This window comes from Nerophis ophidion, linkage group LG16 (genome assembly GCF_033978795.1).
Source record: "Nerophis ophidion isolate RoL-2023_Sa linkage group LG16, RoL_Noph_v1.0, whole genome shotgun sequence".
In the NCBI taxonomy this organism is placed as follows: domain Eukaryota; kingdom Metazoa; phylum Chordata; class Actinopteri; order Syngnathiformes; family Syngnathidae; genus Nerophis; species Nerophis ophidion.
Window position 1 is genome coordinate 2,964,834 of NC_084626.1, and position 12,972 is coordinate 2,977,805.

At 41.9% G+C, this 12,972-nt stretch overlaps 1 protein-coding gene across 5 annotated transcripts in view; it reads right to left on the minus strand.

The window, feature by feature from the left end:
- Positions 1-9,393, minus strand: part of LOC133569989 (sodium- and chloride-dependent neutral and basic amino acid transporter B(0+)-like) — a 38,417-nt gene extending 29,024 nt beyond the window's left edge. The window contains exons 1-4 of one of the 5 annotated variants that reach the window (XM_061922582.1): positions 9,071-9,288; positions 6,900-7,034; positions 2,816-2,960; positions 2,603-2,734 (exon numbers count right to left, since the gene is read on the minus strand). In XM_061922582.1, the coding sequence (XP_061778566.1) occupies positions 2,603-2,734; positions 2,816-2,960; positions 6,900-6,908 (286 nt within the window). In that variant the 5' untranslated portion in view covers positions 6,909-7,034; positions 9,071-9,288. The other 4 variants (XM_061922580.1, XM_061922578.1, XM_061922581.1 and 1 more) reach the window with 4 other exon arrangements.
- Positions 9,394-12,972: the final 3,579 nt, after the last annotated feature.

Consider the following 12,972-nt stretch of genomic DNA (forward strand, 5'->3'; position numbering starts at 1 on the left):
TTTGTTCAAACCTTTGCAAAATAATACAAAACCCAAAACCAGTGAAGTTGTCACGTTGTGTAAATTGTAAATGAAACAGAATACAATTATTTGCAAATCCTTTTCAACCTATATTCAATTGAATACACTGCAAAGACAAGATATTTAATGTTCAAACTGTTTTTTTGGTTTTCTGAAGTGTTCCTGAGCACATGTGGTGATATCCTTTATGCATGGATGTTGCTTTTTGATGCAGTACCGCCTGAGGGATTGAAGGTCACAGGCATTGCCACTTACGTGAAGTTGTTTCTCCAGATTCTCTGAACCTTTTGATATTACGAACCGTAGATAGTAAAATCCCTAAATTCCTTGCAATAGCTGGTTGAAAAAATGTTGTTCTTAAACTGTTCAACAATTTGCCCACGCATTTGTTGACAAAGTGGTGACCCTCGCCCCGTCCTTGTTTGTGAATGACTGAGCATTTCATGGAAGCTGCTTTTATACCCAAGCATGGCCTCCACCTGTACCCAATGAGCCTGTTCACCTGTGGGATGTTCCAAATAAGTGTTTGATGAGCATTCCTCAACTTTCTCAGTCTTTTTTGCCACTTGTGCCAGCTTTTTTGAAACATGTTGCAGGCATCAAATTTCAATCGAGCTAATATTTGCACAATCAGTTCAAACGTTAAGTATCTTGTCTTTGCAGTCTATTCAAATGAATACACGGAGAAAATTATTTGGAAATCATTATATTGTGTTTTTATTTACTTTTTACACAACGTGCCAACTTCGCTGGTTTTGGGTTTAGTAAAAAGCACAAACAAACCGAAACATTGAGTTAATTCAACTGGCGAATGAATCAGAACAAAAACTTTTTGACGAGATGACAGAGCACCTTCTGAGTAGCCTCTGATTTACTAATGGTTTCTAATGTTGTGCAAATGTGTAGAATAAATATATACAATTTCAACATTTCTGTCAACGAAGATTTTCTTCAGCCTGCGACACATAATCATTTTGACAGTAGGCTATTATTGGTAATATAGACACTTACGTCATGTGTTGCCTTCACTATAAGACAGGGGCCACTGGATGCAGAAACTGGGTGAGGCTGGGCCGCAAGAAAAGATTTCTTAAAAAAATCTAACATGCACTTTTTAATAAATTCACCTTCTTTGAATGGCTTTCCCGCCCTAGCAACATACTTGCCAACTCTCGCGATCTTTCCGGGAAACGCACGACTATCAGTGCCCCTCCCGAAAACCTCCCGGGGCAATCATTCTACCGGTTTTCCCCCGGATAACAATATTAAGCGCGTGCCGTGATGGTACTGCCTTTAAAGTCCTCTACAACCAGGCCGTCTCGTCCGCTTTTCCACCATACAAACAGCGTGCCGGCCCAGTCACATATCGTATGAGGCTTCTGCAGACCCACGGAAGGGCCTGCAAGACATACTTGATCAACAGCCATACAGGTCACACTGAGGGTGGCCGCACAAACAACTTTAACACTGTTACAAATATGCGCCACACTGTAAACCCACACCAAACAAGATTGACAAACAAATTTTGGGAGAACATCTGCACCGTAACACAACAGAACAAATACCCAGAATCCAATGCAGCCCTAACTCTTCCAGGCTACAATAGGGGGCGGGGTTGGGGGGGATGGGGGTGTATATTGTAGCCAGGAATAGTTAAGGCTGCATGGTATTCTGGGTATTTGTTATGTTGTGTTTATGTTGTGTTACGGTGCGGATGTTCTCCCAAAATGTGTTTGTAGTTCTTGTTTGGTGTGGGTACATATTAGTAACAGTGTTAAAGTTGTTTATAAGGCTACCCTCAGTGTGACCTGTGTGGCTGTTGATCAAGTATGTCTTGCAGACGCATACTGTGTCTACAGAAGCTAATTACATCATGAGGCTGGACTGGCACGCTGTTTGAACAGGTTGTAGAGGACGCTAAAGGCAGTGCCTCCACGGTGCCCCCTTAGTATTGTTGTTTGGGTGACATTCAGGGGGATGATTACCCCTGGAGGGGCACTGAAAATCGTGAGTCTCCTGGAAAAATCGAGGGTACACAAGTATGACGCTGTAAAGTGGCATTAATATAAAATTTGCGGGCCGCACCAACATTACATTTTCACATCAAGGTGCGGGCCGCAAAATAACATCTCGCGGGCCGCGTGTTCGAGACCACTGCTATAAGACTTACAGTACATACGGCTTTTCATTTTTTGCGGCTCCAGACAGATTTGTTTTTTGTATTTTTGGTCCTATGTGGCTCTTTCAGTGTTTTGGGTTGCCGACCCTTGGTCTACACACTGTCTTAGCTTGTAAGTACTCTGTGATTGTGCGCTGCCGAACATGCTCGTCTTCTCGTAAACCAGCATCGACACGACATGACGGCGATTATGATTCATTAGTATTGCGGTACTATACTAATACCGGTATACCTTACAACCCTAACCACGACTTAATCAGATTTCCCCGATAGTTCTTAAAGGCCAGTTTAGTGTCCTTTCAGTCACAACTTCACGCCTCCTGTTTACATTCTTGCAGCCAATAAGAGAACAACCAACAGCAAGTGTCAAACTTTGTTCCTGTGTAAATCTTCTGGACTCACCCTGAAGTAGCGGCACCGCTCGCCACACGTTGACCGGGCCTTGGCTGCAGAACTGACCGATGGCACTTTCCAGAAAGTAAAGAGGAATGCCGCACAAAAGCAGCGTGATCAAATAGGCAATGACAAAGGCTCCTGTTTGGAAAGGGAACAAAGCAAACATGATCGACACTTTTTTTTTTTGCCAACAAAGGTGATGCACTGAGACATGTTTACCTCCTCCGTTCTTATAAGTTAAGTATGGAAACCTCCAAATATTTCCCAAACCAACAGCGTAACCCATCAAGGAGAGCAAGTATTCGGTCTTGTTGGTCCAGTTGGCACGTTCATGAACTTCTCGGCTTTTGACCGCAGGAGGGTCCTGCACACAGGAGGCATGCATGCAAAGTTGAAACAATCGGAATACCAATACATACAACTCGGGTTGGAAAATTCCGGGAATATTCATAGTTGGAAACTTTTCATGGGAATTAACGGGAATGAACATTGAATGCGGGCTTCACGGTGGAAGAGGGGTTAGTGCGTTCGCCTCACAATACGAAGGTCCTGAGTAGTCAGGGTTCAATCCCGGGCTCAGGATCTTTCTGTGTGGAGTTTGCATGTCCTCCCCGTGAATGCGTGGGTTCCCTCCGGGTACTCCGGCTACCTCCCACTTCCAAAGACCTGCACCTGGGGATAAGTTGATTGGCAACACTAAATTGGCCCTAGTGTGTGAATGTGAGTGTGAATGTTGTCTGTCTATCTGTGTTGGCCGTGCGATGAGGTAGCGACTTGTCCAGGGTGTACCCCGCCTTCCGCCTGATTGTAGCTGAGATAGGCACCAGCGCCCCCCGCGACCCCAAAGGGGATAATGCGGTAGAAAATGGATGGTTGGATGGAAACATTGAATGCAACATGATCGATCTTGCAGCATGATTATTAGCTGTAACAACCTGATTTAAAGCAAATTCAGTAGAATTTCAACCCTTCACTGTGCATTCCTCCATCACAAGCACAGATAATTCCCAGCATGCTACACACTACAGCAGGGCTATTAAGGCCACACAAGCATTTGAGCCCAAGGACTTCATCCAGTCAGGTAAGTGTTGATGATATTACGGGGTAAATATATTTGATCTATGGTCCATCCATTTTTTTCCATTTTCTACTGCTTGTCCCTTTTGGGGTTGTGGGGGTGCTGGAGCCTCTCAGCTACAAACAATCGGGCGGAAGGCAGGGTATTTAAGTTGAATAGAGGTGTAATTGCTTGTGACTGTATGACTGTAGACTACTCCAGCAGACTTCCACTCAAGCTAGCTGTTCCTGTACTTGTTAAAAGATTTTGGGGCCAATTTCTCTAGCTAGCTAGGTTTATGCACCACCACAGTCTCATAATGAAGCAAAAATATTTCTCGGTTAGACGTGACGCTAATTTTCTCCATGTTAAATCCCATTCATTTATGCAAACAACGTTAGCGATCCGAATTTTGTGATCAGTAAAATTCAACTAGCAAATACTAAATCAAAAAAAGGTTTAGTTTCCTCTGCCTTCTGTTCTGCTAGCTCACTACGATAGGGTGAAACCATCCTGGCCCAGGCACACCGTCCTGGTTTTGGAGTATAAATATTTGGGGTTTTGGCAAAACCGACATCAGTGTGTAAAGAATATCACCACATGGACTCAGGAACACTTCATAAAACCACTGTCAGTAACGACAGTTGGTCGCTACATCCGTAACTGCTAGTTAAAACTCTACTATGCAAAGCGAAAGCCATTTATCAACAGCACCCAGGAATGCCGCCGGCTTCGCTGGGTCCGAGCTTATCTAAGATGGACTGATGCAAAGTGGAAAAGTGTTCTGTGGTCTGACGAGTCCATATTTCAAATTATATTTGGAAACAGAGGACCTGGTGTCCTCCGGAACAAAGAGGAAAATAACCATCCGGATTGTTATTGACGCAAAGTTCAAAAGCCAGCATCTGTGATGGTATGGGAGTGTATTAGTGCACAAGCCATGGGGAACTTACACATCTGGCACCATTAATGCTGAATGGTCCATACAGGTTTTGGAGCAACATATGTTGTCATCCAAGCAACGTTATCATGGACGCCCCTGCTTATTTCAGCAAAACAATGCCAAGCCACGTGTTACAACAGCGTGGCGTCGTAGTAAAAGAGTGCAGCTACTTTCCTGGTCAGCCTGCAGTCCAGAACTGTCTCCCATGGAAAATGTGTGGCGCATTATGTAGCGTAAAATACGACAGCGGAGACTCCGGACTGTTGAAAAACTTAAGCTGTACATCAAGCAAGAATGGTAAAGAATTCCACTTTCAAAGCTTTAACAATTAGTTTCCTCAGTTCCCAAATGTTTGAGTGTTCTTAAAAGAAAATGTGATGTAACACAGTGGTGAACATGCCCTTTTCCAACTACTTCGGCACATGTTGCAGCCATTAAATTCAAAGTTAATTATTATTTGCAAAAAATAAAAACAATTTATGAGTTTGAACATCAAATATCTTTTCTTTGTACTGCATTCAACTGAATATGGGTTGAAAAGGATTTGCAAATCATTGTATTCCGTTTATATTTACATCAAACACAATTTCCCAACTCATATGGAAACGGGGTTTGTAACTATGGCAGTGCCATGTTGGCACTTTTTTTTTCCATAACTTGAGTTGATTTATTTTGGAAAAACCTTGTTACATTGTTTAATGCATCCAGCGGGGCATCACAACATAATTAGGCATAATAATGTGTTCATTCCACGACTGTATATATCGGTATCGGTAATTAAGAGTTGGACAATATTGGAATATCGGCAAAAAAGCCATTATCGGACATCTCTAATAATAATAATACTCCTTTAAAGCGCCCTATAATACGGTGCGCCTTTTGTATGAAAATAGACATGAATAGACCCGCTCTTACTTAGCCCTATTATCCGGAAAACACAGCAATGCGGATAGTTCTGTGGCCTTGTGGTTAGAGTGTGCGCCCTGCGATGGGTAGGTCGTGAGTTCAAACCCTGGCCGAGTCATACCAACGACCATGAAAAACTGGGACCCATTACCTCCCTGCTTGAAACTCAGCATTAAGGGTTGGAATTGGGGGGTTAAAACACCAAAAATTATTCCTGGGCGCTGCCGCTCACTGCTCCCCTCACCTCCCAGGGGGTGATCAAGGATGATGGGTCAAATGGGGAAAATAATTTTGCCACACCTAGTGTGCGTGTGACAATCATTGGTACTCTAACTTTTTCACTGCAAAATGGGACCCATAAACTCTCTACTTGACACTCAGCATCAAGGGTTGGAATTGGGGGGTTAAATCACCAAAAATGATTCCCGGGCGCGGCCACCGCTGCTGCTCACTGCTACCCTCACCTCTTAGGGGGTGGTGGGTCAAATGCAGAGAATAATTTCGCCACACCTTGTGTGTGTGTGTGTGTGTGTGTGTGTGTGTGTGTGTGTGTGTGTGTGTGTGTGTGAGAGACAATCACTGGTACTTTAACTTTTTAGCTATAAAAATTAAGGCCATTACCTCCCTGCTTGGCATTCAGCATCAAGGGTTGGAATTGGGGGTTAACTCACCAAAAATGACTCCCGGGCGCGGCCACCACTGCTGCTGCTCACTGCTCTCCTCACCTCCCAGAGGGTTACCAAGGGTGATGGGTCAAATGCGGAGAACAATTTTGCCACACTTAGTGTGTACTAGATGGTACTTTAACTTTACAGGCTCACACAAGTTCTGTAAACATTTTACATACTGTTATAGTTCTCACAGTTTTTTGGTTGTAAGAAGTAGATAGTGTTTTAAAGTACAGTTCTTTTTTTTAAAGGCCTACTGAAACCCACTCCTACCAACCACACAGTCCGATAATTTATACATCAATGATGAAATCTTAACATTGCAACACATGCCAATACGGCCGGTTTAGTTTACTAAATTACAATTTTAAATTTCCCACGAAGTATCCTGTTGAAAACGTCGTGGAAGGATGACGCATGCGCGTGATGTCACCGGTGGTAGCGGCTCAATGTATTCTGACTTTATCGCATAATTAAAAAGTGTTCTGGACATCTGTGTTGCTGAGTCTTTTGCAATATGTTCAATTAATAATGGAGACAACAAAAAAGAAAGATGTAGGTGGAAAGCGGTGTATTCCAGCCGGCTGTAGCAACACAAACACAGCCGGTGTTTCTTTGTTTGTTGTGAAGCTTTAATATGGAACAGAGCGGTCAAGCGAACATGGTTCCCGACCACATTTCAACCGGCAGGTTTCGGTGAGAAATTTGTGGTAATAAGTCGGCTCTTACCGTAGACATGAACGGAGCTTGCGTCCTCCTGCAGCTGCGGACTCTCTTGCGTCCTCCCACCGGAGACACTGGCGGTCACCACACCCGTGGCCACACCCCTCCGACTTTCAGGTACCATATAATCTCACTAAAACACTAGTAACACAATAAACCGATAAGGGATTTTCCAGAATTATCCTAGTAAATTTGTCTAATAACATCCGAATCGCTCCCACTGCCTCCGCCTTTTTCTAGTCCTTCACTCTCACTATCCTCATCCACAAATCTTTCACCCTCGCTTAAATGAATGGGGAAATAGTCGCTTTCTCGGTCCGAATCGCTCTTGCTGCTGGTGGCCATGATTGTAAACAATGTGAGGATGTGAGGAGCTTCACAACCTGTGACGTCACGCGCACATCGTCTGCTAATTCTGGTACAGACAAGGCTTTTTTATTAGCGACCAAAAGTTGCAAACTTAATTGTCAATGTTCTCTACCAAATATTTTCAGCAAAAATATGGCATTATCGCGAAATGATCAAGTATGACACATAGAATGGACCTGCTATCCCCGTTTAAATAAGAAAATCTCATTTAGTAGGCCTTTAAGATTCCATCATTGATATATAAGCTATCAGACTGCGTGGTCGGTAATAGTGGGTTTCAGTAGGCCTTTAAAGAATAGTTCTATTATTATTTTTAAAGGCCTACTGAAACCCACTACTACTGTTGTGAAGCTTTAATATGGAACAGAGCATTCAAGCGAACATGGTTCCCGACCACGTCAACCGGCAGGTTTCGGTGAGAAAATTGTGCTAGTAATTCGTCTCTTACCGCAGACATGAGCGGAGCTTGCGTCCTCCTGCAGCTGCGGACTATTAGCTCCTCCCACTGGAGACACTGGCGGTCACCACACCCCTCCGACTTTCAGGTACCATATAATCTCACCAAAACAATAGTAACACAATTAGCAGATAAGGGATTTTATCGAATTATCCTAGTAAATTTGTCAAATATCATCTAAATCGCTCCCATTGTATAGTCATCTTTTTTTTTTCTAGTCCTTCACCCTCACTATTCTCATCCACAAATCTTTCATCCTCGCTTTCTCGGTCCGAATCGCTCTCGCTGCTGGTGGCCATGGTTGTAAACAATGTTCAGATGTGAGGAGCTCCACAACCCGTGACGTCACGCGCACATCGTCTGCTACTTCCGGTAGAGGCAAGGCTTTTTTATGAGCGACCAAAAGTTGCAAACTTTATCGTTGATGTTCTCTACTAAATCCTTTCAGCAAAAATATGGCAATATCGCAAAATGATCAAGTATGACACATAGAATGGACCTGTTATCCCCATTTAAATAAGAAAATCTCATTTCAGTAGGCCTTTAATACCACCATTTTCTCACCGAAACCTGCCGGTTGACATGTGGTAGGAAACCATGTTCGCTTGACCGCTCTGTTCCATAGTAAAGCTTCACCATCAGCTTTCGGGAAAGTAAACAAGGAAACACCGGCTGCGTTTGTGTTGCTAAATGCAGCCGCAATACACCGCTTCCCACCTACATCTTTCTTCCTTGACGTCTCCATTATTAATTGAACAAATTCCAAGAGATACAGCAACACAGATGTCCAGAATACTGTGTAATTATGCAATTAAAGCAGACCACTTATAGTTGTGATCAGTGCTGGATCAAAATGTCTGCTACAATCTGTGACGTCACGCGCACGCGTCATCATACCGTGACGTTTTCAACAGGTTACTTCGCGCAAAATTTAAAACTGCAATTTAGTAAACTAACCCAGCCTTATTGGCATGTGTTGCAATGTTAATATTCCATCATTGATATATATACTATCAGACTGCGTGGTCGGTAGTAGTGGGTTTCAGTAGGCCTTTAAAGTAAAGTTCTATTTTTTTTTAAAGGCACACAAACAGGTTGGGTATTGAGAACCTTACGTTTGCCAAAGGTAAAATTATTGTTCGATTTTTTTCCTCATACAAATAGCACATATTTAAGAAAAAGCACACGTTTATCGTGACTATTTTCCGAGATGAAACGACAGTAGCGCCATAATCATCGAGTGCTTTATCACAAGTCCCAAACAGGTGAAACGTCTAAAAAAAAATACACCCCACAAAAGTGCAAAAATATTTCAGCATTATTTGTGTTTTTTCTTGAGTGTTTTAATTACCAGTTTCTTATAGCGATATTTCGGTTTTTATTTCAGCCATGACGTCCCTGCTTCTTCTTTTTCCGTTCGGATTTGCCGCGCTTCACGTTGAGGTGTAATTGTTATTTTTGGTCCGGGCGGAAACGGAGCCCTCTGATAGTCGTGTCGGGGCGGAAATTGGGAAAAATTCGCGAGAATTGTGGCCCTAGGAAAAATGGGGAGGGTTGGAAAGTGTCAATACGGGTTTAATCCTACCTGTATTGGCCCGGAAGAGGAGATTGCTAAATATAAAAATGAGGTGCATTTTTTTTTTAAATTAAACTGCTGTTCTCACTTTGTCCACTAGATGTCGCACTTCACATTTTAAAATAAGTGACGTCACGTGACTTTTAGCGCCCTCTGGATTGGCTGCTGCTACTCCTATCTGTGCAGGTGTGAACAATCATAGACAGCTCATAAATCAGGGGTGTCCAGACTTTTTCCACTTAGGGCTGCAAACTGAAAAATAAAAGCAAGCCGGGGCCATTTTCATCATTGTTATTTTAAAAACCAATACAATAAATGTATAAAAAAAATCTACATTTAGGCCTCCACTCAAAGGATTTTGGTAAAAAAATATATTAAAAAATGTGTCATTATTCAGTATTTTTATTTTGATTATTATTCAAGTTTTAAATATCTAGATCAACATTAGGAAACAAATATGGAAAAAACACAAAATATGCAATATTTTAACCCAATTACTTTTTAGGTGGGATATTTGGGATTATATAATAATTGGAGCCGTAATTTTGGATTTGGATTCACTATTATCTTTTGAGCAATGATACTTAAAAACAAAAAGTGTTAAAAATAAATTATACTTCTTTTTACTCTTTACTTTTATCACAATAATCTCGAGATCAACTTCAGATAGATCCGTCAATTTTAATTTTTATTGTTGTCCATGTTTTTTGTTTGATTCAGGCCCTTCTTTAAAATAAAAAAAACAGCTCAGTTTTTTCTATGGCAGAACACAAAATATGCAACATTTTTCCCAAAAAATACAGTGGGGCAAAAAGTATTTAGTCAGCCGCCGATTGTGCAAGTTTTCCCACTTAAAATGATGACAGAGGTCTGTAATTTTCATCATAGGTACACTTCAACTGTGAGAGACAGAATGTGAAAAAAAAATCCAGGAATTCACATTGTAGGAATTTTAAAGAATTTATTTGTAAATTATGGTGGAAAATAAGTATTTGGTCAACCATTCAAAGCTCTCACTGATGGAAGGAGGTTTTGGCTCAAAATCTTACGATACATGGCCCCATTCGTTCTTTCCTTGACACGGATCAATCGTCCTGTTCCCTTAGCAGAAAAACAGCCCTAAAGCATGATGTTTCCACCCCCATGCTTCACAGTAGGTATGGTGTTCTTGGGATGCAACTCAGTATTTCTCTTCCTCCAAACACGACGAGTTGAGTTTATACCAAAATGGATACATGGATGATACAGCAGAGGATTGGGAGAATGCCATGTGGTCAGATGAAACCAAAATTGAACTTTTTGGTATAAACTCAACTCGTCGTGTTTGGAGGAAGAAGAATACTGAGTTGCATCCCAAGAACACCACACGTACTGTGAAGCATGGGGGTGGACATCATGCTTTGGGGCTGTTTTTCTGCTAAGGGGACAGGACGTTTGATTCGTGTTAAGGAAAGAATGAATGGGGCCATGTATCGTGAGATTAGATTCAGTATGGACTGGACTCTAACTATTATGTTAGATCCACTATGGACTGGACTCTCACTATTATGTTCAATCCACTATGGACTGGACTCTCACTATTATGTTCGATCCACAATGGACTGGACTCTCACAATATTATGCTAGATTCACTATGGACTGGACTCCATTATTATGTTGATCCACTATGGACTGGACTCTCATAATATTATGTTAAGATCCACTATGGACTGGACTCTCATAATATTATGTTAAGATCCACTATGGACTGGACTCTCATAATATTATGTTAAGATCCACTATGGACTGGACTCTCATAATATTATGTTAAGATCCACTATGGACTGGACTTTCACTATTATGTTAGATCCACTATGGACTGGACTCCCAATATTATGTTAGATCAACTATGGACTGGACTCTCACTATTATGTTAGATCCATTATGGACTAGACTCTTAACAATATTATGTTAGATCCACTATGGACTGGACTCTCACTATTACGTTAGATCCACGATGGACTGGACTCTCACTATTATGTTGAATCCACTATGGACTGGACTCTCACTATTATGTTAAATCCACTATGAACTGTACTCTCACAATATAATGCTAGATCCACTATGGACTGGACTCCACTATTATGTTAGATCCACTATGGCCTCGACTCTCACAATATTATGTTAGATCCACTATGGACTGGACTCTCACAATATTATGTTAGATCCACTATGGACTGGACTCTCACTATTATGTTAGATCCACTATGGACTGGACTCTCACTATTATGTGCGATCCACTATGGACTGGACTCTCACTATTATGTTAGATCCACTATGGACTTCCCTGGACTCTCACTATTATGCTAGATCCACTATGGACTGGACTCTCACTATTATGCTAGATCCACTATGGACTACACTACCACAATATAATGCTAGATCCACTTGACATCCATTGCACCAAAAGTGGTGAGTGTTTTTCATTTTTTTAATGGTAAATGGATGTTTTATAATATCCACATAGTTCAGTGACCATGTATGTTGACATTTTGTGTTGCTTGGATTTTTTTATCTTTTCTGCACCATGACTGTGGAAGGTGCCGGACTTTTAAAACGATTGCAATCTCCCTGCGGGCGAGATTCCTCATGAAACCCATGATGCCCCGCGGGCCGCAGCTTGGACACCCCTGATTTAGACCAAAGAAGCACCACTCCATGTTATATAGACTGCAAGGAAATCTTTTAAATGTAGGAACGAAAAATCCTAACATGACCCTGTGGAGGGAGGTGTGGCCAGCGCCCCTGCAGGTGCAAAGGTCACCGCCTCTGACTGGGGTGCTGAGGACGAGCACCATCGGACGGGGGCCGGGGCGCGTGCTGACGGCGAGATACGGCCGACAGGTGGTTAGATTTCCCAGGCGGTACGTGTTAATCTAACCATCTGGTGTCTTTAACAGTATAGGCGGCCGAGAGCAAGAGGAGAGAGAGGATACGGACGTGACTGAAAAGTCACATTTTGTCGGAGAAAGACTTTGACAAAAATCTATGCACATTAAAACTTTGTTAAAACTGAAAATTAATCCGCCTTAAAATCCGGTGTGCCATTTGGTCCGATTGTTTTTGGGAGCAAACAACCTCAAAGTGCCACAGTGTAAAAAAAATAGTACTAATAATAATAGTAAAAATAAATAAAATATAAAACTAGAAACAGCCCAATAGCTAGAACCCGCATGTATATCTATAAAAAGGCTTTTTTTTTTTAAAGATGGGTTTTTAAGCCTTTTTTTAAAAGCATCCACAGTCTGGGGTGCCCTCAGGTGGTCAGGGAGAGCGTTCCACAGACTGGTATAAGGCGTTTGTAATACTTTCTCTCTCTTATCTAGTTTTTAACAATATTTACTTTCTGTTAGTTTGTTCCACATTTATTTTGATTGATACCATTATAAATAATCCCTTATTACGTACATTTTCGTGAAGCTGTAAAAAATGTCCTATCTAGTCTTACCCGATCACCAAGAATGGGAGCATCTTTGGGAGTTTGGAAGCAATATTTCCACATGTTTCCGCCGCCAGTGGACGCTGAAACTAATCCGAAATAACCGCCGCCGGCCCAGAAATGATATTTTTCAGATTGAAACCATCCGGCCTGCGCCACATTCTTAGGTTGTCCTCCCCACACTTTTTGCCACGGAAAG